The sequence below is a fragment of the Vidua macroura genome, chromosome 18, assembly GCF_024509145.1.
Source record: "Vidua macroura isolate BioBank_ID:100142 chromosome 18, ASM2450914v1, whole genome shotgun sequence".
Classification (NCBI taxonomy): Eukaryota; Metazoa; Chordata; class Aves; order Passeriformes; family Viduidae; genus Vidua; species Vidua macroura.
In genome coordinates, this window is record NC_071588.1 from 12949977 (window position 1) to 12976465 (window position 26489).

A 26489-nucleotide genomic window follows, 5' to 3' on the forward strand; every position below is an offset into this window, starting at 1 on the left:
AAGGTGGCTGCAGAGTGGGGCAGTGTTGGAGTTCCAGGGCAACTTCTGTCCTTCCAGCCCAGGTGAGACACTGATGCCAAAGTCTTGTACCTGAGCAGCTGGGCTGCTGGGTGATGTTTCCTCCTCAGTAAATCAATATAAATGTGGTATGGTTTATAAAACATGCTTTCTTACATCTTTGCCTCACCTAAATCAGCTTTATTTAGTTAATAACCTCACGTTGTAATTACAACACCTTTGTCTGCTTTGATTGCATTCCAGTCCTGCTCACAGTGCCTGGGTAAAAAAAAAAAAAAAAAAAGCTACTTTGTTAAAATATTTAACACGTTAAAAATTTTGCAGGTGTGTATTTGTTTAAATATACTTTTATAGCTGTAATCTGTCCTCATTACTAAATGAAGCGCTAAATTTAGCATAAAAGCTGTCACCGTGTTCCAATCAACATGTCTTAATGACTGCCAACAAATGGAAACAAGGCTTCCACAGGAAAAAAAAAAAAAAGCACAAAAAGTGCAAATGCAGAGCAAGGTTTGATCAGCTGAGTTAATAAAAGGCTGCATTAGGTCAGGAGTTAAATCACCCTGCTGTGTTTCTGCTATTACTTTAATTGTTACCAGGGAAGTCGAATGGCTGTGGACTCAGCAGTGTCCCTCTGGGACCTGTTCATGGTGTTTCCTTTCATTAACATCCCCCATTTACAATGAGATGTGGAGATCTCCCAGAAAGTCATTTTTCAAACCAGTTAACGCAGGCCTTGTTAATTCCAGCTAATGGAAGTTTTTAATCAGGATTGTCAGATGGTGCTAAATCAAGCACCTCACTCAAGTGAGAAACATGGAATATCCAGTGTTATTGCCTGTATCAATCAGCTCTCCATTCTGGTATTCCTTTTCAATCCAGGCTTGTGTAACTGAAACAATTGGGACTCTCCTTTTTTTTTTTTTTTTTTAACCTTTCAAGGTGTCCCAGAAGAATCATTCCCTTATTCTGGCCAAGACTGTTAGCACGTTTCCTGCTTAGCCTTGCTAAGATATTAACTGCTATTGGCAGACCTCCAGTTCTTTCACATTCCCCCTTCACACTTTCTATTGGTTGTAGGAATTAACATTTGTGGTTTGGAATATGAGAAGTGCATTCTGAAGTGGCACTGACTGACACCAAGTGCAGTTGTGGCCCTGAATTTCAAATACTATTGATTGTTTACCAGTGAGCAGGAGTTTTCATGCTCTGTAGGCTCAGTGCCATGGAGTACCCTTGGTTTGCTTTGCTTTACCTGTCCTTCCTGGTAATTAGCTTTCAAACTCTGAGGAATTTCATTCTTACTTTAATATAGATGAGAAATAGCAGTAACTGTGCTTTCTACGTGTCTCATATCTTCTTTATTTTTCAGGGTTTAGTTACAAGTGGAAGGCAGATCTTTGAAACACAGGATGGCTGCTCAGCAGCTACTCAAGCAGAAGAAAAAGCCCTCTAAGGTAAAAAATTAAAATATGGTGGTGCAGACAATCTTAGCTCTCGGTATGGGACCTGGCACGCCTGTGCCTGCAGAGGAGGGAAACCTTTCTCTTGTCTGCACTGTTCTTAGTTGGATTAATTCCTATTCAGTGAGAGGCAGTGTGGGGCTCTGACATGATTTGACTCAATAAATGTAGGCTCATTAGGTCTGCACAGAGCTTTATTAGCAGGAAGAACAGCAATAAAGTAATAGAAGAACTAAATTTAGTGCAGTGTCCACTGCATTGTTCATGTTGGCATCACACAGTGTCTATTTACTGTAGCTCCAGGTGCTGTTTTACAGCTTGGAGTTAAAATCACTCTGTTGGCAACTCAGGCTGCTGTCAGAGCTCAAAACAGCAGCCTTTGGTACAGCATTAGCTGCCACACCAGCCCTGGTGCTTGTGTGACTCCACAATTAAAGCTGCTCACCTTTTTTGAGGGGTGGCTGTCTGTTAAGTGCCAGATTGGTGTAGTGGAGGGGGTGGGAATGTGATAACGGGGAGGGCACATCCAACCAGTGCACTCTGCATCTGAGTAATGATGTCAGATCTATTGATCTCTGCCCTTAAATCATTTAATCCACCCACCTCACACACGAGTCTTCCCTGCCTAGCTTAAACACCAGAGAAACCTTAAAATTTCATTTTACATATCTAAGTTACCCTCTTCCCACCTGCTGAGACTTGTTTCTAAATATAATCTGTTACACTTAAGAAGGTGCTATTTCTGGCCTTGGCTTTTCCAGGAAGCAGTGCTGTTCCCTGAGAGCATCACCACAGAGCAGCAGTCCCTGGTGCTGGTGAAAAGGCTCCTGGCCATCTCCGTGTCCTGCATAACCTACATGAGGGGGCTGTTCCCAGAGAGTTCCTATGGCACACGCTATCTGGATGGTAACACCTGCAGTTTGTGCTGAGGGCTTCGTTCTACTCACTACATTTTACCTGTAGTCTGCCTTTTACCTGTAGTCTGCCTTTTACCTGTAATCTGCCATTTACCTATAATCTGCCTTACGTATTGTCTTCTGGCTGCACATGTGTGTGTCTTCACTTTGGGTGGGAGTTGGCTACAGATTCTCAAATCTTCTCGAGTCTGGGTGCAGACAGAACTTCTGACAGAAAGCATGGAAGACAACCTTGAGCTTCTGGCTTCTCTTGGTGATCCTCTTGGTTTAGAGTCATTCCTTGGCATTGCCAGCCCCATGAATCAGGTCTCAGAGCCAGGAGCATGACTTAAAACTCAGAAAGTTTTAAAAAATTACTCCTATTGGAATGTTCTATTTTCTTTTGGATCTTTGAACCCATGAGGTTCACATTTTTAGTTTTCATTGGGAGACTGAAATTAGATTTGTCCGTTTTCATAGAATTATAGAATGGTTTGGGTTGGATGGGACCTTTAAAAGACCGTCAGGCCCAACTCTGCCATGGGCAGGGACACCTTCCAGTAGACCAGATTGCTCCAAGCCCCATTCAACCTGACCTTGAATATTTCCAAGAATGGAGCATCCACCTTCTCTGTGGGCAACCTGTGCCAATGTTTTACCACCCTCATTATAAAAACCTTACTTACATCTAATCTAAATCATCCCTCCTTCAGTGTAAAACCATTTCCTTGTTGGGATTTGGGGTTTATTTCCATGGAAACTATCTCATATGTGCTTTGGGAATCAGAACTTTCTAAGAAAAAAAAAAAGAACTTCCAGAACCAAACTCTTGTCACACAATCCCAAGAATTAGTGATGCTTTGATTCATGAACATCTTTATGATTATTCAAAGTGTGAAATGTCCCCATGCATTCCAGTCCATTTCTGTGTTGTCCCTTATGGCATTAGTTACCTTGAAAAATGTTCACATGTACTTTGTAGATTTGGTTGAGGGCACAGAAATCCCAAATTAGTTCTTGATCCCCTAACTCCGAAAAGCCACTGGTCAAATGTCAGGTCTGTCTAGTGCCTCTTTGATGAGGGATGTTAACATCTGGCCTGCTCACATCTTCAAGGGTCCCTTGGTTGAACCCTAAGGTGTTATTAATACCCCTTTTCACCTGTAGGACAGGTGTGCCTTTTGCCATTCTGAATGCCTGGAAGCACAGGTAGAAGGAGCTGTGTGGAAAAGCTTCACAGAAAGTTTATTGTGAGCACAGTCACTGGGGCATCACTTCACATGGATGTTGGTGAAGTCTGAATGCAGAAGGGAAGGTGTTAGGGAATGCTCGAGGATGGAGTGGAGAAGAGGAAGGAGGAGAGGATAAAGCTGCTGGTGTTTTGTAATAAAGCTGTAACTCCATCCCTTCTTCTGTGAGAGCCCAGGGCTTCTGAGGAAAGCTCTGACATTTGCAAACCCAGCAATAAGCTTGTGTCAGCCCACCTGGGACTTGGTGGAAACCCAATATTTCCGCTCAGGAAGGACCTTCAGATAAAGCTTTTATCCAAAAAAAGGGAGGATGGACTGGCTTAGTTTCAGTGTTTGCCCAAGAGCTGTGATAAGGATTGTAACTATGTGCTAAATCTGGTTTTGCAGACCTCTGTCTAAAAATTCTCCGAGAAGATAAAAGCTGTCTGGGATCATTGCAGATAGTCAAGTGGTAAGTGAGTAACAGCGAAACCAAGACAAGATTGTGCTGAGTAGGAGACATCTGCCCCTGCATTCTTCTTCTTCCTGAACTGGAAAACATTGTGCCCTGGTGCCAGGGGAGCTCCCACTGCAGCTGGGGGTGCTTGCCCCTGTGTAAGTAGGACAGAATTAGTGACTGTGAGATCATGTGAGTTCAAGGTCTGTGGAAGTGTTGGCTGCAGTGAGGTCATGGTCAGGCCCCAGAGCACATGTGGCAGCAGAGGTGCCAAGAGAGGGTAAAGACTGTCATGAGATCCTTTCTGTTGTGTTTAGTCTTTTCTAGTTTCATTTTGACAGGGATTCTTGCACTTGTTTTTCAGTATGTACAATATTTTATCTCCCTCTCTAAGAACTCCACAGTTTTCTTCAGGATGTATTTCATAGTTGGCATGTTCCCAACAAGCAGAAAAACTGTCCCTGATGTGCTAGGGAGATACCTTGCTGCACATCCTTTGACTCTAAGAGTAAATATCTGGCCATTGATGCTTCAAATAATATTTACTACTTTGAGAAAATCCATCGCTGTAAACTCTGCATCAGATAACAAAGATTTACAGGACCAGACATGTTCAGATTGAGCCGAGCTCTGTACAAGGCTGATGGGAAAAGAGCCATCAAAGCTCTGGCTGGGGAGCTGGAACAGAGCACTGAGCAGGGACACACTCAGAGCCAGCCTTTGGCCTCCAATCCTTGTCTTTGTCAGGATTCAAGAAGGCTCTGGACTGACAGGATAATGCCCCAGAAGTATAAACAGTGCACAGATGCAGAAAGGAGAATGCTGCCTTCGGGACTGACCTGAAAAGGACTTCACAAGTCCCAAATGTTGTTGGTTGTGTTGACCTAATTCCAGAAAAAATGCCCTTTAACCCGCATCTAATGAGTATGTTTACAGATCAGGAGATAAATATTGCTGGTTAGTATTAACATGTGTTTTTTTCCCTGGCAGGATTCAAGGTTGTTTTGATGCTTTGGAGAAGCAGTATGTAAGTGTTTTTTTTCACTTTTTATTAGAGTGTCCTATTTCTTCATAAAGTAATGACAAAACTATCCTTCCATTTCTGTTGTATTTCTGTTGTGATCTTTGATGCACACAACAACTTTTACAGCTGTGGGACAGGGGAAAGACCCTGCCCTCAGTATGAGATTTGGGATTTTATGCCTTGAGCTCAAATCCTGTCTGCTTTCTCTGGGCTCTCCTGTCCATGGTGTGGGAACCAATTTGCAGCCTGCAATGGATTTTCCTTAATTCTGTGCTCTACATTTGTGTTCTCTTACGTCTGATAGAGATCCTGCCAGGCAGAGCTGAGATCTGGATCTCCTGCCTGGTTTTGTTTTCTTGAGAGAGGTTTTCTGCTTCTGCTGTCCTTCATCTCCTTTTCCCTAATCTTCCCCCTTCATCTCATGTTCTCTAACCCTCCTGGCTTTTCTCTCAGGCTCAGAATTTATCCCTTTTTTCCCCCCTTAATTCACCAAATAAGGTATGTAACTGCTTCCAGGACAAAACCAGCTAGCAAGTGCTCATATTCCTTGCTGATTCTCACATAAAAACTGCCCTGCACAGGAAAAAGCACCAGTTGCTGTCCTCTGTGTCAGCACTGTTCACCAGCCTAGCTCCTCCAGACCAGGTGGAGCACTGGTGGTTCTGGCACTGATGATCTGAGTGCTCCTCAGACATGAGTACAACTGTCAGTGTGCACAATTAATAGTGTTGTGAACACAGTTTAATGCTTGCTGACAGCTCTAGGAGATATTTAGCACCTTTTTTTTTTATGAGAGACATAAATTAATAGTTTGACAAGGATTAAGGAAAAACTGAAGGATTTAATGCATGTTATAAGATTGTTTTTAAGGGCAGTCCCATGTGCAATTCCTTGATAGAGCATAAATTAAATACCTTTGGAGAATTTCCTAGCAGAAAGCAAATATTAACCTTCAGTAGGGATGGGTGCTCTTGTGAAGAGTTTTAAACCAGTATTTGGGGATTTGTTTGAAAGGAGTCCCAAGGGGGATTACTGGGCATGGAGTTTTTTGGGAAATTGTGTCAAGCTAGGCAAACTGGCCACTAGGTGTTGCTGATGCTGTGCTGGGAAGAATCTGCAAAAAGTGTTTTAACTCCTGGTTTGTTGAGTGTATCTATTCCTTCTCCATGTGTAGGCAGTCGGGGTTTAATAGGACTTGCTTTTCCTTGGCCACTAAGGTTAGATGTTGATTTTGTGTTTTGTTTTGTTTTTCCCTCCTTAGCTACACGTGGCTGTCCTTGCAGTAAGTAAATGGATACAAAGTGGTTTTCTCTCCCCTCCCCTGTTTGAAAGAGATACAGAGTCAAGGTTGTGTCAACCCATTTGTGCCTTTTTTAAGGGGAAGCCAAAATGTGTGTGATTTTTAATAGACTTGTGACCTTAGATACAGTAAATACAGAGTTCAAGGCTGCATGGGAATGTTTTTCTCAGCATGTCAGACTTCTGACTGAGGCCTTATTTGTGTCCTTAAACTCTGAGAGGCATTTGCATGTGATTCCTATCATGGAAGCTGCCATGTCCTCTCCATTTCGCCCTGCAGAAGGGTACTCCTTATTAATCTGATCCTGGAAAATCCACACACTGGTGGTTCCATAGGCAGCTGTTGGCCCCAGCCCCCTGCAAAGCACCAGGAGCTTTGCTCACCATTTACTCTGTGCATCATCTGAGCAGTTAAATCTCGGGCATCAATAGCTGCCTGTGAGGGCTGGAATGGGAATTAACCTCATTCCTCCAATATTGCATACATGAGTGTCTTCTACCTGTCTTTGAAGTGGTAGGTATTGACTGCAGATAAAGGAAGGCTCTTTCCCAGCCATTCCTTTCTCTGATCCCACAGTAAAGATAGGACAATCTCTGTGTAAACTGAAAATATCTTTGTTAGTCACTGGTTCAAGTTGTCCCAGGGAGAATGTCCTCACTGTGCTTTCTTGTAACAGATTTACACCAATCCCGAGGTAAGAAAGAGTCTTAATTAATCTTTGAAGCAGCTGAAGGCATGGGTGAGTACATTTGTATTCAGAGTGGAGTGGAGGCTTAAGTCCTACCCTGACATAGCTCCTTGGTGACCCCATTTCTGTTCCTGTGCCTTCACTCCAGAGTGCCAGCTCAGTGAGCTGCATTGTGATCAAACACCCGGCTGAGGGCCCACCAGGGCCTCAGGCAGGGATGTTAGCAGACAACTAATGGGCATGTTCACAGTTTTGTTTTCTCTTCCCAAAGAGAAAAAATGGGAAATTCAACATTACTCGTTTGCAAACCACCTTTTTAACAGCCCTGATGAAAAGAGCTGGTTTGTCATGCAGAGGTGTAGGACAGAAGTCAGGAATCCCTTCAGATCTGGATGGGTGTGTTGGGTAGTGCCTGTCCTCGGCCTCTTGGTGTTCCCTGTTGTGTTTCTGTTTGGTTTCATCTGGGGGGTGTAATCCAGGAGTGAGGGTCTGCATCCACACTGCGGATTAGAGAACAGCTTCAGACCCTTTGCATCTGAACCTGGTTCCAGTTCTGCTGCGTGCCACCTTGGAGTCTGGGGACAGAGCAGGAGCTGAGCCATGCCACGGCTGGGATTTGCAAGGAAAGCTCAGAGTTAAGAGCTCAACTGAGCTCCTACTAATCGACCTCATTGTCTCCGGAAAAAGTGAATTATAGGCATGGAATTGGTGTACAATAGACCCTTTCTCTTGGGGGGAAGCTGTCTGTTCTTCCTAATTGTTTTATTCTCTAATTCTTTTAAATGGAAAATCATCCACTATTTTTGTCTACCTCAAAAAGAGTCCGAGACCAGTGAAGTTCAGCAGCTTTTTCCCATGCAATATTGTTTGGATTTCCCTGTGGGAAGAGTCCTCCAGGCCCTTGTCCCCATACAGAGCACGGAGCGAGGCTTCCTTGTGACACTGGCCACCTGTGCAGCTTCCCAGTTTTCCTTTAGCAAGGGACACTGGGTGGATGCCAGCCCTGGAGACTTGATAGAGACTGAAGTTGGAGAGCCAGGCCCACAGAGGAAGTGGAAGGAGGAGGCAGGAAGTTTGTTATTTTGTTGTGATTCTTTCAGTGCTAGGTAAGATGTAGCTGCTAAGAGAATTTGCCAAAGCTTGTGCAAGCAATAATAGAGTTTAAATTGTCAGCATGTCACTAGATTAATTCTGTGCTCTGGCAGAGAGTGTGAAAGGACTCTCCAAGCTCAGGACACATCTTGTTTCTCAAAGTGATCTATTTCTGCTTCTCTCTCTTTTTACATCTCTAGACAGTCACTGAAATGTATCAATTCAAATTCAAGTACAAAAACAAGGTGCCCCAGATGGACATCAGCAGGTAAGGATTTGGGTTGATTTCTCAGGGTTACACTAAAAACTCTGTTCTTGAAGCATTATGATTGCCCAGAGAGGTTGTGGACTCCCCATCCCTGAAAGTGTCCAAAGCAAGGTTAGATGGAGGAACCTGGTTTAGTGGAAGGTGTCTGTGCAGATGGCGGCAGGGGGGAGCAATATGAGCTTTAAGGTCATTTCAACCCAAACCAACCTGTGATTCTGTGGTTTGAGCAGGTCCAAGTCATTAAGCAGCTGTAAATAGCATCAGAGTTGAGGATATTCACCTTACAGGATATGAACTGCTGGGAGGATGAGCTGAAATGCTCTTACATAGCACCACGAGGCCCTCAGAGTACACCTGAGCCAAGGGCAGTTGACAGAAATGATGCCTCGTCAGGGAGGCCATGCAGAAACCAGCCCAGTTGTTGAGCTTGCTGCTGTCTCTTGCACTTCCACCAGGCAGCTTTGTGCTTTCAGAGGAAGCTTGCTCAGGTTTGAGCCGTTTCACCATGATCCTGGGCCCAGGATTTTTTTCCCTTGAGCATTTGCATACAAGTATTCTGCTTGAGCAGCCCTGCGTGGGTGACCTGAGAGAACTTTCACTTAGGGTGGCTAAGCTGATGGTGCAAATCATGTGGCAGGAAGTAGCAGCTTTTTGCCTTTTTTGGGCACTCTCTGTTAGATATTTAAAGCTGTGTTTAGTAGGCCTAAACTTCAAATTGTGGAGCTTCAAATAAATACTATCAAAGGCCATTTGCTATAACCAAAGCAAAGAAAAATAATTAACCTATTTTTACTTTGTTCTGCAGTTGGCATTGGTGAAAGATGGATCTTGGAACCTGCCTGGACAGCAAGAGAGCTCTGCTGTCTTGTGTGCTCCTCAGGAAGCTCCTCCCCAGCACTCCTGGAGTATGCTCCTAGCTGCTCTTTCTCTGAGCACGTCCAAATAATTTGTACCATAAGGCAAAATTATTTTCTTTTGGGCAAATCTGAATTATCTCTGGAATGACCTTTTGGTTATGCCCTCCATTTCTGCTTTGAAGCTGCTGTCCATTGTCCTCAAACTGAGGGGAAGAGGAGATCTGGGATTTGAAAGATAATAGATAGTCCTTAAGTACTTTGGGGTTTTAATCAGCCTTACTGATTAATTCCTAGAAATAATGACAGTCCCCACATGGGGTTCGGGTGTCCTTTGTGTCATCCAGGGAGAGGCCAAGCTATCTTCCTGTCATGCTTGAATGTGCTCTGAGGCTCCAGAGCCTGTGGCACTGGATTCCTGGGCCCTGTTTCCTTGGGGATTGGCAGTGCTGTGGCAGGCTCATGCGTGTCCCTGCAGTCTTTAATAATCCAGAGTTCTGGCACAGATCAGGGAATTGTGTCACGTTTGCTATCAGCTCCTTCAGCTGATAACGCTGCCTTTTACACCTGCGGCAGTTGTCCTGTGCAAACTCTGGGAGAGAGGTTTTGTGAGGCTGCAGCATCACATCCAAGGGGTAAGGGGAAAATTTCCTAAATGGTCCTTGCCTTATTTTAGATGGATTTTGGGGGAATTCCTTGCCACAGATCCCACTCCTTCCAAGGTTCTGTTCCTTCTGCTTTTTGACTCCCTCCTGCATCAAATTCTCACTGTTATTCCCATATTGAAGCAGTGCTTGTCCTGTTAATTCCCATGGATATCTCATTTCTTTTTTTCTTACGAACTTTCCTTTTGCCATTTCTGATCTGCTAATCCCACAGTTTGTAATGGTGATGGATATTCCACCTTAGGCACTGCCAGCATTTTCCTCTCACTGTATTTTTCTGAACATGCAGGATTTAATCAAGGACCACAGTGCACATCTAATACCACAGAATTTGTACTTCATGATCTTAGGGGTCTTTTCCAACCTAAATGATGCTGTGATTCCTTACCTTGGGAAGTCAAGCTGTTCCACAGCCACCCCATTTACATGATCTGAAGAAGTTCAGCTGGAAGGGGGAATTGGTCTTTATTTGTTCCTTTCTGAGGGTCAGTCAGTCAGCTTTATTCTGGGATATTCTTGGGTTACTTTTTTACTGCTTTTGATGCAATTTGGGGTGATTGTATTGGGCACCCTCCAGCCTATGCATAATGTCAGGGGTCTTCCAAAGATGTGATGAAGGAGCTACACATCTTTATGACCCCTTCTCATTGAAAGTTAGGGAAGTTCAGGTCCCTTAGTCACACAGTGATTCATCTCTTCTGTCTGAAGTTGGCTGGCTGCTCTGAGTTGCTCATCTCATCTACCTCAGTTTTAATCAAAGAGAAACAAACTCCTCTGGAGTGCCATTCATCCCACTCATGCCACCCATGGGTCTCTGTCTGGACTGCTGGCTTGAAGCAGCCAGCTGACATTTGAATGGGTGAAGGAGGTGAGAGGAATGCCCCTTTGTCACTGCTGAAAAATGTGCCTCTGAGCTGCTTTTTCTTACATGGAATTGAGTGAGAACATGCAATTCACTTCTCTTCAAAAACTGCAGAATGGACTTGAAAATAGCCCCTGTGATGAATCGGCTTTAGATAGGATCCTCAACTCATTCCTCTCATTCCTGAAATTGCTTAGGTGAAAGGCACTTGTTTTATGGTCCTTTGATCCAATTTAATCATGTTCAAACAAGTGAGTCATGACATTTGTGTAATGGTTGCCCCAGCTCCCAAGTCTGTTCAAATGTAAATGCCAGGCCTCTGAGTTTGGAGCGGGTGTTCTGCGGATGCCACCCCATCCCTGGAGCCTGTTTCACTTCCCTGTTCATCTGGAAATTACATAAAGACATTGTAGCTTTGTCACTGGTGGTTTCAGGCAAGTCAGTGGGTGCTCTGTGTGTGTAATTGGATTGTGAATATTCATGACTGAGGATAACAAATCCATTATTCTTCCGATTGTAGCAACCACAGGGAGTTTGTGGCTGGGCTGTGCAGCAAGGATGTCAAGCAGGCCAGCAGACTTCTGCTCAGGACCCTGTACCTGCTCATGCAGGACCTGGGGCCACTGCCCAGTGACATCACCCTGAGCATGAAACTCCTCTACTACAACCATGGTAGGTGGAGAGCAGTGTGTGTCTTGGGGAAGAGTTCCATCAGTCTCTGTAATAAGTGTGAGCCCTGTGAATAAAATAAAGCATAGACAAGGTGAGATGGGAAAAGCTGTTGGCTGATAGCACTGAGAAATGGTGTAACACAGTGCATCTTTCTGATGCACAGGGATGGCAGATGTTTTTAGGCAAGGTTTGAAATCCATATAAGAAGTACAGCTATGTGGTGTGAAAGGGAAAAATCCTTCTTCACTGGGTTGTTTTTTGTTTTTTTGTTGTTTTTGTTTGTTTGTTTGTTTGTTTTTGGGGTTTTTTGGGTTTTTTTTTGTGTGGGTTTTTTTTGTTTTGTTTTGTTTTTTGTTTTTGTTTTGGTTTTTTTTTTTTTTTTTTGAGTTTTTTTCCTTAAGGAACAAGCAATGTCAGGTTTTGTTCCAGCACTTTAATGGTATTTCAGCATCCTAAAGTATTTTTTTTTTCTTTGAGCTCCATGATAGCATTTGCTCAGCTCATTTTACCCTTTGCATTCTGTCCCTTCCTCCTAAAACAAAAATAAAAATAAACTGGAATATTTTTAGTAGTCGATGTTACTTGAAGCTGGTTCATAACTGCTCTTTCTAAATCCAACTAAGGAGAGATGGAACTTGGTTTCCCTCATGGGGTTCCCTCTCCCTGTGCAGTCACTCCCAAGGATTACCAGCCCCCTGGCTTCAAGGAAGATGGCAGCCCTGGTGACCTCTTGTTTGCTGGGGATCCCATCAACCTGAAAGTGGGCTCAGTCTCCACTGATTTCCACCTCATGAAAGTCAGAGTGACAACTGAGAAGAAGAGGGTGAAGAAGGCTGACAGCAACCTGATCCAGAAGAATGGCCCTACTGAGATCTCCCACCAAGGGCTGGACTGCGAGGAAGATGAGGAGGAAGAGGAGTGCACAAAGGTATAGAAATAGCTCTATTTGATTCTCACCAGAAGAATAGAATTTATCTAGCAAAAACCTCCCTAAAAGAAACATTTTCCTTATGGATTTACCACCTGGATGTTTTTTTTTAGGTTATATTATTAAGACAAAACATCATTTGCTTTACAGAATCACCCTTGCCCTGTCAGAGCAGATTCAAATGAGCATGAAGGGGATAAAAGTGACACCCATCCAGGTAGGAAAACAGAAGCATCTTTTTTTTGCCTTGAAGATAAAGGTAAATGCAGTTTCAAAACTGAAGGAGCTTCTGCTCCTGACTATATCCCAGCATAATGTATTCCACACAATGTCCTGGGTAAGGTCTTTCAGTGCTGTTAATTACAGTAGGCTATTTGAGATATTAGAGATAAAAATTGTTCCCTCTGAGGGTGGGGAGGCCCTGGCACAGGGTGCCCAGAGCAGCTGTGGCTGCCCCTGGATCCCTGGCAGTGCCCAAGGCCAGGTTGGACAGGGCTTGGAGCAGCCTGGGACAGTGGAAGGTGTCCCTGCCCATGGCAGGGGTGGGAACTGGATTGATTTTAGTGTCCCTTCCCACCCAACCCATTCCGTGATTCTATGATTTTGTGATTCTCTAATATTTAGGTTTTGGATGAGCAGAGTTTGTCAGGCTGTTTGAATTTTGTGTCAGGTCAGACTCAACTGTAACAAAGGGCTTGTTGATTATGCTTGGTTTGTTAAAAAAACATTTGATTTTGTATCAGTATCTTTGTACCTCTTTATCTCAGCAGTTTTTTTGAGATATGGAGGAAATGCCTAGATCATCAAAACTGAGTTACATTATTTCCATGTTCAACAAAGCTCTTTTCCTTTAGCTGTTACAGTTTGACTTTTGCTAATAACTTCCATGTGGGAAAACACACATTAAAATACATGAGAAAAAAAGCCTTTTCTGTGTCTTTAATCAACCCAGCCTCTGCTATACCATGCTGTTTGACCTTCGAGGCTCTGGGATGTAGCCTGTGGAACAATACCATCTAGTGACAAAATGGTAAATAGCATTCCTGGGATTGCCAGGCAATAGGATAAAACAGCTTCCCTGCCTGTGAAATCACCTTTGCAGGTCTTTCTCCTGCAGATTTCCCGATGACTAATAAGGAATTAACTCATCCTGCCATTTTTGTTGCTCTGGGGATTTTTACAGGATCCTGCTTCTCTAAACAGTTGCCTCATCTCATGACACTGAGGCACTTTGGACACCCCCTCAAATTTTAATGAAACTGTCTGAATAGTTAATAAATATTAACCAGGGGAGATGTCCCCTCCTTTCCCCCACACCTCACACTTAGGGCATGTCTAGACATAAGCTTTGTTTCCTTAGATCCAGGTTAAAAGGGAGATTATAATTGATAGAGCTGCTGCAAGCTGATGTTCAGATGGCACTTTATGGTGAAATCTCTTTCTAGGAATAAGCTGTCACTGCTGGCAGTGTCTGAGAGCAAAGCTTACATAATTTCATGGGATTTTTGCCTCAGTGGTTTAGTCAGGCTTCCAGATTTTTTTTTTTTTTTAATTAAGCACTTTGCAGCTAATTTTGCTTTGCTGTTTGGGTTGCAGGTAGCAAGAAGAAGAGAGGAATAAAGGAGACAGACAGGATGCCTTGCTCAAGGCCATGTCAGGAGGTGAGGAAGCTTTAGTGGTTCTGAGATACTCCAGGCACAGGGGAATTCACTGCCATGGATCATTGCATCATCAAAGATGACACAAAATTCACTAACATTAGTGGATTTACTGTGCAGGATCACAATACATAGAGGCTACAGAGTAGCAGAGGGATGTAAACATAAACTGGAAGCATTTAGAAATAAGCTTTCCACGATCAGTTTATTTCCTCTGCCCAGTACCAGAATTTGATTCTGTTCTCTGGAGTTGGTACCTCTGAGTAACACACACAGATCCTATCTCTGTCCCAGCCAAGCTTGTTTACCTGTGGGTGGTTTTGGATTAAGGGTCTGAAATCACTCCCCTATTTTAGGTTTGAAGGGTGTATTTTTTGCCTAATATGGTCTTCACCTCTCCCCTCTTGCTTCCAGACTTCCTTTACATGTGAGTCACAGGTACCTAATGAATCCTATCCCTTTTTGGTTACCCCTCGAGGGTAGGAAGAATTATCACCTGGAGGTACTGATCTCTTTTTTGATGGTTGTTGGGGCAACCCAAAGAATTAGGGTAGACCAGGTAGGTTGTTTTAGATAAGTAAAAAATTAATCTCACCCTGAAGGCTGCCCAGCCAAACCCTGAGTCACCATCAGAGCCCAAACTCATGGGCACGTGCAGAGGTTTGTTCAGTGACATGGCAAATCTCTGAATACCACCAGACTTGCCACTTGATCCTCCTCCCATTCAAATTAGCTGAGAATCATGTGAGCTTGAATGGTCAGAAACTGCATCTTTACAGGATAAGTTAATGAGAGTAGAAAATTGCTACTAAAATTTTCCCGCCTCTGTTGAAAAGAATCCCGGGGTGTCTAACCCAGACAGCAACTGCAGACTGCAACTCACCCTGTCATTCTAAAGGCATCTGCGAGGTATTTGCCTTGACTCTGGATCTTAGAAATGAACTTGTGTGCTTAGGCTGGTATTTTTCAAACTTTAACCACATTTTTTTTCGTGTCACATCCTCCGCTTTCCTTCTGATCATTGTTTATTCTGTCGTCTATGAAAACAGGAGCCTTTTTTGTTTGAGACTCATGGTTACCCCACTGATTCATGCTTTGACCTTCTTTTGGGGCTGTCACGATGGCCAGCACAGCACCAGACACCTCTCTCAGCATGTGTATTTCATTAGAATTCGGTAGCAGGAGTGAGAGTGTCTGAAGGTGGTGGAAACAGCATTAGTTGCTGAAAAAATGGAAGAATCACTTTATCCATCATGTGCTTCCAAAGACTTTTAAAAAAAAATCCCAAGCCCTGGGAGATTCTTTTCTTAATGTATTCTTTGATGCTATTTTTAAAACCTCATGGCTTAGAAACTGGCTAATATTTCACCCAGTTTAAGGAAAAACAAAGTCAAGCCAGTAGTTAGAATCATCACTGTAAAGCTTGCACTAATAAAAATTTGACACTCTTTTCCATATGAGAGGGACTTTCCCTTCTTTTCTGAAGGAAGTGGTTAAAACAAATGACCATTGTGTATTCCATGTGAATCAGGAAGCCAAGCTGGTGGGTGAAGTTTGTCCTAAAAATTAGGAGAAGCTGGGGTGGATGGGAAATCTGAGTTAGGTGCTGTCTGACAGGGTCAGATGTAGGTGAGATGGGAAGAAGCAGACCTGTTGGGGTGTGAATGTGAACACCTTGTTGCCATCCAGACACTATTAATAGTGTTTTCTGGCTCTTGGGTTGGGGTGAGAATGCCAAAATCTTCCGAACTAACCAGAACAATTTGGAGTGTCACAGAAAATTGCTGTCTGCACAGGGATTTGATATTCAAGAGGTTCTGAGTTCGAAACTGTTACCCACAGTCACAAGTTGCTTTTGGAAATGTGGGTGAGCACATTTTCTGCTCTTCAGCTGGAGTGAATCCTTCTGATTGCTTGGTTACCAAAAATAAAAACCGCAATTGAGTTTATTGGTCATTATCTTGCTGACCTAGAGCTCTTCAGGAAAACCAGGAATGAAAGTATTAAAGGCTTATTTTTGTCTAATTGACATGGGAGAGGCGAGAGGATGTGGATCTGCCAAAAGAGAAGCAGCTCTTCCTGCCCAGTGAGAACTGGACCTGGACTTTAGGAGTGGTCACAGACAGTCTCTGACAGAGGGCTTTGGAGGTTGGGGAAGAATTTTCATGTACTCCACTGGCTTCTTATCTGCCATCTCATGATTGATGATCCTTGGGATCAAATGAGAGATTGCCCTTTCCCAGCAGAGCATCTCTGGGATGCTTAATCATCCAGAGTAAGGCACCAGCATGTAAATTAGCTCACCTCTCCTGGCTTCAGGAGCCTTCTGACTGGATCAGCTAAAGGTTTTTCCTCCTGTGCTATCTTTGTGCATCTTCCTTCTTTCCACTGGCATTTTAGGAGCTGTGAAGAGTTGGGGGAAATAGAGGATTGCTGCCCATTAGTTTAACTGCTAGAAATCTGCTGATGAGAATGAGATCCTGCACTGAACTTGGGATAACTTCTGAGTTCTTCAGCACACTATTCTATCTTCTTGTAAAGAACATCCTTGAATGTCCTTGTCCTGAAAATTGATTTTGGTCAGCTTTGTCTTCGTGTAAGCAAACATGTTGCAGTGGAATGAGTTTGGAATGAAACAGAACTAGAAGATGAGTAAAATCTGACCATGTGAACGCCTCTGCAGGCATTTATCTCCCATCAGGAAGCTGTGGGCTGAAGTTCTGGGGTGGTCCTTGGAGCATAGTCTCAGTGCACAGTGAGGCAGCCGTGCAGGGAGCCCTGGCTCGCCCTGAGCTGGGAATGGTGTGGCTGGATCAGCACAGCACCAGGCAGCTCTGCCTCCCAAGTTTCTGGCTTCATCAGCTGCTGCCAGACACTGCTCCTGCTGCTGGGCTGGCTGTGCTTGTAGACTGCTGTGGGACATGAGGGAGCGTGTTGACACTTGGCATTGTGTGAACCTCCCAGTGGGATCAGTGATGGCTCAGAGGTTCTGCTCTGGGATTCACTGGCTGCTTTAGGCAGGCTTCTGCCATGTGGATCAGCTCTCCTGATGGGAGCTGTCTGCAACTGAGATGTCTGGGGAGAGATTCATACCTAAGTGTTGTGGATCAGGGCTGCTTTAGGCCTCAGAGGACAGTCTGTCTGGCCTCCAGCTGCTGCTCCTTCTGCAGAAGACTTGGCTACCTGGCCATGTGCTCTTTCTCCAAGGGACTGTGTGGACACAAACTTTCATGGATGATGCAGTAACACCTGTCTAGTGTGCCAGGGGTCAGTGTCAGTTACCCTGATAGAGACCTCAGAGCCCCTTCCAGTGCCCAAAGGGATTCCAGAAGACCTGGAGAGGCACTTGGAATAAGGGCCTGGAGAGACAGGACAAGGGGCAATGGCTTCCCACTGTCAGAGGGTTAGATTGGATACTGGGGAGAAATTTCTCCCTGTGAAGCTGGGGAGGCCCTGGCATAGGGTGCCCAGAGCAGCTGTGGCTACCCCTGGATCCCTGGGAGTGTCCAAGGCCAGGTTGGATGGGGCTTGGAGCACCCTGGGCTAGTGGAAGGTGTCCTTGCCCATGGCAGGGGGTGGAGTGAGATGTGCTTTAAGATCCCTTCCAGCCCAAACAATTCCACAGCTCCTATGCCCTGCTGAGCTGCAGTGCTGTACACAGCTTCTTTCTGGAAGTGAAGGTCAGCACAAGTGTGTTCAACTGCAGAACAACAGCTTGGAGATCAAGACCTTTGTTGTCTGCTTTTTCCCAGGCAAACCACATTCAGAAGTGCCATGACAGAAAGTGGTTGAAGGATGAAACCTGCCTTGTGCAGAGCAATAGGAAAACATTTTTCTGTGGCAATGTCATTATCTTGAACTTTCACAGAAGAGAAAAAAAAGCAGCAAGGTTTATCTCTGTCTGTCTATCAGTGTCTGTCTATCTGTATCTGATGAGAAGTTCCCAGAACATTTTCTTCTCCAAACCAGCTGAAGCTACACAGACCCAAGCAATGAAGAGAGAAAGATTCAGAGATGAGCTTGCCTCTCCTTCCTGTGAGCTCAGGCCATGCTGGGAGGAGTGAGACAGGGAGGTCAGGAAATTCCTGGCTTCTCTCAGTTCACGTCAGATCCTTAGCTGTATCTTGGGGCCATTCATCCCTTCCATGAGTTATCCCTGTCTAGTGTGCAGGAAACAGTTTCCTGGTGATCTCTGCATGCAGAGGTGAGGCCTGTCACCCCACACATCCAGGGAGATTTAACCCTTGCACCCTCAAATTCCCTGGCAGCTCCCACAGGGACATCTGGGGGAAGATGTGGTGCTTCCATGCTGGCTGCCATTCCATGTGTTCATGCCATGCATTCTAGCAGCCAGACCCTCTGGAGAAATCCACATAAATTAAGGTTGGACACATCTAATACCACATGAGGGGCTGCTGGGTAGCAGCTTAGTAGGCAGAAAGAGTGTCCATTGTCTTTTCCCCCTCAGTTATAGAGTTGGAATCAGGATTCTGGGAAGTGATTGTGATCCAGAAATGAGAATGTCCATCACGGAAGTGGACAGTGTGATTGAGGGCCCTGGAGGAGATTAGCAGGAGAGGTATTGGTAATTTTGTCTTCTAACAGAAATTTTTGAAGCATTTTGTTTTATACTCTGGAAAGATCTGTTCATTAATCCTTTAAAAGCCACAAGATACACGAGGTGCAGGACGGGGCGTGAGACAAAAGAGTGGCACTGAATGACAAAGGTTTTATCAAGAGCTGAGGAAAAGGAAGAGGACTGGTGATAGTCAGTGACGTGTTGGTGTGGTTTCCTGGGCACAAAAACGTGGCAGCTTTCCACAGCAGCACCACACTGAGGGTCTTTCATCGTTCCACCTGCGTAAGTTGGCTTTCACACTAACCAACATGATCCTCCTGCCCAGATGGAAATCAGGATGGATTCCACTGATGTCAGTGTGACATGGCACTGGAAACTGATGGGAGCCCAGTGCTGGGGTGTAACCCCAGAGCCACCCCTGCACAGCCACCGGGGTCAGCAGGGCCAGCTGGGCATCAGCAGGGCCAACCAACCTGCTCAGAGCACAGGGAAAGGGAGAACCTCAGGATCTTGTCCTCTCCAGTGGTGAATATCTGCAAGGAAGGAGGCTGCACAACCTCCCTGGCTGACCTTCACCACTACTTGGTTGCCCTCACAGTAAAAAAATTAAGTTTGTCCTTATGTTTAAATGGAATTTCATATATTTCCCTGAAAGTGCTCAAGGCCAGGTTAGATGGGGCATGGAGCAACCTGGGCTAGTGGAAAGTGTCCCTGCTCATGACAGGGGAGTGGAATGAGATGAGCTCTAAGATGCCTTCCAACACAAACCGTTCTGGGAATCTGTGATTCTGTGGTTTCAGTTTGTGTCCATCTCCTCTCATCCTTCCACTGACACCATGATGTGTCCTGTGACCCTGGGATTTTGCTGTGCTTTGGAGCACGGAGCAGCCAGCTGTCAGTGAGCAGGCAGGAATTAGGTCTTTGGGGACCTATCTGAAGAGTCACCAGGTTGATTTTTGGAAGTGACAAGAGTTTGCTGTGCTGTTGAGTCAGTGGTAGCTGCAGCTGAAATCACAGGATGCCTCAGGTCACTCTGATTAACATCCCTGATGATGAGAGTCCTCCACACAAACTGTTGTCCTGACACCTGAGGGTCACTCTGCCTTATTTCAGCAGCTCAGTCTTGTATCTCAGCCCTTATTCTTCCAGCTTGCTCGTTGGAACTGCACTTCTTTTGACATTCATGTGCTTGTGAATTTGTGGGGATAGTTACAAGGTACCAAACAAAACCCTCCGTGTCCTGGACAAAGGAAACTCTTCTGAGGACATAAAGTTTGCCAAGTGCCAAATCCCAGCATGGGGCAGGCCAGGGACAAAGAGGGACACAGCCGAATGCTCTTGTGCAATTTTAGCTGTTCTGCATAGGATGCCTTGGGAAGCAGAACACATGTCAGGAGAGCTGTAAATTTTCTTCAATTTATGCTGGGAATTTTTGGCCAGAATATGTGGGGACACTGGGGATTGCAAATTTCAGAGCACAAAACTGGGTCCTGATTGTGTCTATCTAAGAATAGCAGTGTGGCTGTGGTCTGCTCACTCTGTTTTGTCCACCAGTCTGCCTTGGGAAGGCTTTAATCTAAGTCTAATCTATTTTTAGCCTGATATCTTCTCCAGACAACTCACAGCTGTCCTGTGAGTTTTATGCCAAAAATTAGTAACACTTGTATGATTCACAAGTTAGCTGTAGTTCTACAGAAAAACTCCTGAGGCAAAATATTGCTTTTTTACACGTAGTAAAACAGGAGATTCAAACTCACTGTGTGTTCATGATATGACCCAGATCCTGAACTCTGCCTTAGAGTCAGGAGGTCATGGAGGAGCTGCTGCTGCTTTTGCTGCTTGCTCTGGGCTTGTCCCACCTGTCAGCATGGTCCCTTTTTAGGGTGAGGATGAAAGGGGCTGCACCTTGTCCTACCTGCTTTTATAGCACCTGGCTCATGCATGGGCCTGAGGTTGTGTATGAGGAAATGCAACATTCTCGCAGCCCAAGCTCTGACATCAGTTATTCAAGTGAAGCATCCCAGTACATGGGAAAAATTAGAATTAATTAACTTCTGGAGACTTTGATTGTATGTTTAATCAATGGGAGGGATTTCCTGCTTCTCACCACACCGTTGAAGAGGTTTACTTTCTGCTTCAAGTCAAATAAGCACGTGTTGGATCTGACTTAATCCCCTTTAGAGCAGCTTTTCTGGGGAAGAAGCTGGAGTGTTTGGTTAAGGATGGGAGCTGAAGTTGGACTTGGGGTCTGTTCCTGGCTTCAAGCTCCTACGTGAGCTTGGGCAGGGACAAGCCAGGACACGTTAGCTGCTGTGAAATACCTCTCACTGTTGACATCTGATTCATTGCATGGGTGAATAGTGTTTTTCTAGAGCCCTCCATGGCTTCCTTGGATGTTTTCACTCCTCATCTCAGGTTCCTGCGAGGTGCTCGTGCTGCCTGTGGTAAAGGGCAGGAGAACTGGGGGGAGCTGGACTGCAAGCAGCTGCTCATCGTGGCTGTTTCTCCACCTTACAACTATCCCATCCATGCAGGAAATTCTGGAGGAATAGCAAAGGGGTAAAACCTTCACTAAGTAGCTTTCTGGGCTGTGGAAGATCCATTCCTCAGTAGAGGAAATTAAAGCACCAGCTCTAGCTAGGTTTGGGCTAAAGGAGAAGGATTCCCAGTCTCCCAGCCCTATCACCTCATCCAGGTGATGGGGCTGGGAGAATGGGAATTGTGCCCCGCTTTGTTGTGTGGCCAGCAGGACAGGGTACAAACCCTGCAGCTGTGTTAGCACTGCAGAGGTTCTGGATGCAGTGTTTCCTCCTCTGGGCCCTTCACTTCAAAAATAAAAGGAAGCAGATGGGTTAAAACGATGTTAGGGAGAGGAAAGTGAATAGCTGCCAAAAATGCCAGTTGGAGCAGCTGAATATCAGGTGAGGAGCTGTAACACATGGCTCTGTCCTCAAGCAAACACACCTTGGGCAGCCTTGGAAAGCTCTGTCAGCCTGACTGTGCAGGGTGAGGGAGAACCTGCCCAGCCCACTTTGGCATGTTCTTGTTTTCTCTGTTTTTAGGGAAAAGAAATTGTACTTTTGCATTAAGCAACATTGTATGGCTCATAATGAAGAGGAGGGAAGAAAAACAATTTAAAACACGATAGAGAGGCGAAGGGAGGCTGTTTCAAAGTATTTTGCTGTTAATCCCTAATCAGAACTATTTCACACATTAGAAAGCCCATTGCTATGCAGAGATTGCCGAAGCCTCATTCCAAGGTCAGATGGAAAGCAAGCCTTGGTGACGTGAGCGGGGAATTCTATAATGACCACATCTTGTAATCTGGAGACCTTGTGCTCATCCCCGGGATGTGTTCTGGAGCAGCTCTTCATTAACTCCTTGTGCTTCCCCTCCTGCAGTTCTGGGGTTCCTCGTGCCTTGCAGTGACACTAGAGGGAGGTACTCCTGTTTGGGAGCAGGAATTCTCTTAGCACTCCTTTGCCTCTCCGTTCACCTCACTGTCGTCCAAGTGAACTTTGTTTTGGAGGAGAAGCTCTGTGCTGTGGTGTGTCCCCTCAGCTCTGCTCCAGTGAGAGAGGCCACATTGCCAGACTGTGCTTTGTCCCTTCTGGGTGGGCGACAGCACACGTTGCTCTCAGCAGCTCCGGATTATTATTGTAGAAATGCAAATATGTGACATGATAAGCAGGATAAGTGAGTTTGTCCCCTGGCACAGCCAACACTTCAGCTGTTGTCCTGGCTGTCCATCTCCCTGTGGTCTGTCTGAAGTGTCTGTTCCGTTGACTCACTTATATTCTCACATATATTTATCTGTGGTTTTTAACCTCTTGGTTCGCAGGCTCAGAGTATTTCTGGGAGAGGTTTGTGTCTTCCTAGAGGAAAGTTAAGCCTTTGGAAAAAAAGTTTGCTTGGCTTAATTATTTTTCACAGACTCACAGGTAGTTTTGAAGCCTGAGATTGACCAGCTCACACTGACATACAAACAGATGGACTGCCTGTCTTCTCCTGAAAGGCTGTGACAAATTTGAATTAAGTGCCTCCTTTCTTTCCATATGATTTTCATTCCATCTGAGAATGGTGGAGAAACAAATGCCTTATCAGCTATTACATTCCTCAAGGATCTCCTTGCTGCTGCTGTTTTCTGTCACTGATGGGGAGATGGGTCCTGTCTCCTTGCCACCAAACCCATTCCCTGTCCCTGAAGCTGAACCTGTTGCTTATACAACTCTTACATTCCCAGTTCCATCCAGTACTCTGGTTTTGATTCCTTGCCTAATTGCTTTTCTGGAGAACAGGATCACACTGAGCAAAGCCAAGAGGATCCAGGCACACACATGACACTTTTGGAAGCTGTACTTTTTAACTCATGTTGCAGGAGCGTGCCCTGTGAGAATGACCCCTGTTTCTGTTGGTTCTTACAGATAAACCTCCTGAGCCTTGCCTTCAGCCAGGAAGAGGTAATAGGACCCGAGAAGAAAAGGAAGGTCAGTGAACCAGAGAAGCTGCCTCTGAACGGCAGGAAAATATGTTCGTTCTGACACACAATACATTTGGAAGGTGTGAGTTTGCATTGTCATCTGACTGGTACAGACCAATGTTTAACTCTTCCCCATCCCACGTGTATTTCTGCATGTTTGTTTGTCTTATGAAAACTCTGGATTGCCAAGAGACAGCAAGCACCGGAGCTGCCATGGCATTGCCAACCAGCTGCACTTGTTTGATGTTCTTAAGCTGAGAATTTATCATCCTACATGAATGGTGTCTGTGTGCTTCTTTCTGCCTCTTTCCCTCACACTCCCTGCTCCTCACTGGATAAGTCCCCTCCTCTGGGGCTGGACTGTCCTGTGCCACTCTGTCACCCTGATTAAATGGTGTTATTTACAGGTGAACTCTGAGGTATCAATGCCAGCAGGCAGCCTGTCTCATGATCCACCACATTGTGCTTAACTTCATCCTTTCTGCTGTTTCCTGGAGCTTAGATTTTTTTTTTTTCAAAGAAGGGATCTTATCTCTATTGAGTGCAGAGATAAACTAATCTGTTCACATTTTCTGCTGGTGCTGGATATTTAGGTTTTTCTTCTGACTCTGCAAGTAGTGTTGCCATGACTGTATTATCAGCTTATTTCTAAATCAACACCCCACCGTGTGCCGAGGGGCTCAGTAGTTGTGTGATATAAATTGTGTTGCAATACACCCAGTTTAGAACCAGCTGTAAGAAAGGTACCTGGTGGCTGCAAATACAGGTAAGGAGAGCAACACATGACAAGTATCTGATCCTTACAGTCTGGAGCTGTCATCTGCTGTGGCAGTGTCCAAGGTTGGCTGCAGACATCAGGGCCCTCCCTTCCTGCTGGAACAGTGATTTTTCCTTGCCTAAAGCTGCCAGGAGATGGGATTGATGCATCTCCCTTCTGTTTTAACTCTGCTTGTCCAGAAAGTTGAAAAGCCTGAGTTGAAATTCAGGCTGGACCTGCCTGACTGAGCAGAGATAATGCCCAGATTGAGCCCCCTGAGATGTTCTGCCACCCTCCGTCTCCGGGTAGTGGAGTGTTGGATTGCAGTCCTAAAGCCAGTTCCGCAGTTGTCCCCCCTTGGCCCACAGCAAACAGACCCCTGCCTGTCCTTGAGCCCCCACAGTGTCTGGCAGGTTCCATGGCCTGATACCTATTTCACAAAACCTGCAGAGTACTGGAATTCTCAATTTTTTCCTCACTTTCACTCCATGTTCTCATTTTTGCACCTGTGGCTTAATAAGCCAGTTGTTCACATGCCAAAGCCAGCCAGAAACTTTCCTTCTGCCTGGGTTTTGTAACAGTGTTTGCTCTCAGGGCTGCACATCCACGAGTGAGCCAGGTTCTGCACGTGGGCCTGCTGTCACCTCACAGCTCTGCCCTGGCACTGCTAGGCTCTGAGGGCCACATTCCTGCAGCCCTGACTGCACCCAAAGCCATGTCGTGCTGCTGGGTCACACACAGGGGTGAGAGTGAAGCATGGCTGTGATTATGGCTGCTCCAGCAAGGTGATCTCACTCCTTTAAGTTGTGGTTACCAGCAAGATTCTAAGAAGTCTTTCCACTGCAGATTGGAATCCACTTATGTGTAAGCCACTTACACATATCCTTTTATTTATTGGTGATTCTGCTTGGCTAGTTAAAGGTGAAAAACCCTTTTTCTTGTGTTTCGGTCGCATTTCTAGTTAATTCTCATTAACTGACTTAATGTATGTTACACATCATCAACCTGATTCACTACTGACATAAAACAGAAGCAATTCGTTAGTAACGGTCCCTTGCCAATTAGTGAACTAAATTACGTTTGAACAATTTTCTTCAAAGATTCTCCTCCTCCCCTCATGCATCATTTGGCAAGTCCCCTGCATGCTTACAGTAATTGTGTGCATGCAGTGAAAGGAGACTGTTACCTCCTCAACCAAAATAAATGAATATGTGATCCCGGTGCTAATGCAGCAGTGAGTAATACAAAGAATCACAGCCATCCTCCCTTTGATCACCCAAAGATCCCAACAGCAATTAAGATTAAAAGCTGCTTAAAAAACCCAAATATTAGGAATGTTCTGTAAGGGGAAAGCGAGTGCTCCCCAGGGTTTTTCAGAAAACCAGTGAAGAAGGGGAACCTGTTCTCATTTATTGCGACCACAGGCTCTTCCGTCGCAGTGGTGGGGATATCCTCAACCTGCTAAGCCACAGCCAGGTTAGTGGGGTTTCTGGAAATCCTTCCTTCTTTCTGAGAGAGTGGTTAACAAGAAGAGCAGTCTTGGTTTCAAACTGAAAGTTAAACTGAAGTCAAATGGAAAATGCATCATCTCAACCACAGCCTTATATATTCTGTCCTTGACAGGAAAATAACCCCAGTCCCTGGGGCTGTACGGGAAGCGGGTGGACAGGTATCAGCATTTGGTTTTCACCTGAAACTAGAGGATTCTTTTGGGATTTCCATGGCTGTGTGTGATCTAAGAAGTCATCTGATCTGATCGCTGCTGCTGCTGCTGTTTCGGTTTTGGAGAGACAGCAGGGAGGAGAAACGAAACATGACCCAGGAGCAGGAGAAACGAAGATAAGTTCATGCTAAAAACAGGAGAGTTCTGCCACTGATTTTAATGGAACATGGAGGGGCCTCTATCCATGGTGGTGAAACAAAAATCACTGTCCCAGTGAGCTGAGTGCTCATGTTTTCCCTCCAGTGAATTTAGGAAGTGACCCCAGTGGAATGTCTTGGCTATAACTTGCTCTGAAGGTGTTTAGAAATCAACCAGTGTTTTCCTGAGTGTAATTGTAATCACCAGTCTTTTACCCCAGGGGCTGTTCTATGAGATAACCATCTCAGGATTTTGGCTGGAAGTTTAATTTTTGTAGGTTCTGCATTCTTCCCCTTGAGTCAGCAGGTAAGGTATGTGGCTGTGGCCTGCATTTGTCATGCCACAGGGCTGCCATTCTTGGGGGCCAAGGCCCTCGTGCCAAAAGCAATGTCACCCTGCTGGAATCCCACCCACGTGTGTCACCGGGCAAGGTCTTTTCTGTTAATGGATGAGTAAAATTTCACCAGGCTTTTGTTGTCATCACGAGGTAAGTAAGAGGGATTTGTATCTGAGCTGGCACATTTTCCAGGATCAGTTTCCAAGGCTAATTTAAGTCTGGTTGGCAAGTAGATCTTTCCTTTAAGTGGAGGCTGAGATTCCGAAGGCTCACAGTTTTCCATAGGAAACGCTGCCCTGGGTATCCGTGTGCCAGACAGGCCTGTTTGGCATTTCCCAGAGCATCAATGACCCACCGTTCTAAGGCAGAATCGATTGGCTGATGGTGTGAATACCTGGCTG

The 26489-nt window shown here is 45.2% G+C and overlaps 1 protein-coding gene across 3 annotated transcripts; it reads left to right on the plus strand.

The window, feature by feature from the left end:
- The first annotated feature begins 3 nt into the window (after positions 1–3).
- On the plus strand, positions 4–23412 carry HORMAD2 (HORMA domain containing 2). 3 transcript variants are annotated; one of them, XM_053994183.1, is made up of 13 exons: positions 4–62; positions 1391–1475; positions 2243–2387; positions 4015–4078; positions 5054–5090; positions 6349–6369; positions 7064–7081; positions 8368–8435; positions 11337–11488; positions 12160–12416; positions 12567–12633; positions 14013–14077; positions 23078–23412. In XM_053994183.1, the coding sequence occupies exons 2-13, from the start codon at positions 1431–1433 to the stop codon at positions 23192–23194; spliced, it is 1056 nt and encodes a 351-aa protein (XP_053850158.1). In that variant the 5' UTR covers positions 4–62; positions 1391–1430; the 3' UTR covers positions 23195–23412. The 3 variants fall into 3 exon arrangements, with proteins under 3 accessions (XP_053850158.1, XP_053850159.1, XP_053850160.1); XM_053994184.1 differs by lacking the exons at positions 4–62; positions 1391–1475; positions 2243–2387 and adding an exon at positions 9241–9340 and having other exon boundaries at positions 4009–4078; XM_053994185.1 differs by lacking the exons at positions 4–62; positions 1391–1475; positions 2243–2387; positions 4015–4078 and adding exons at positions 4368–4426; positions 9241–9340.
- Positions 23413–26489: the final 3077 nt, after the last annotated feature.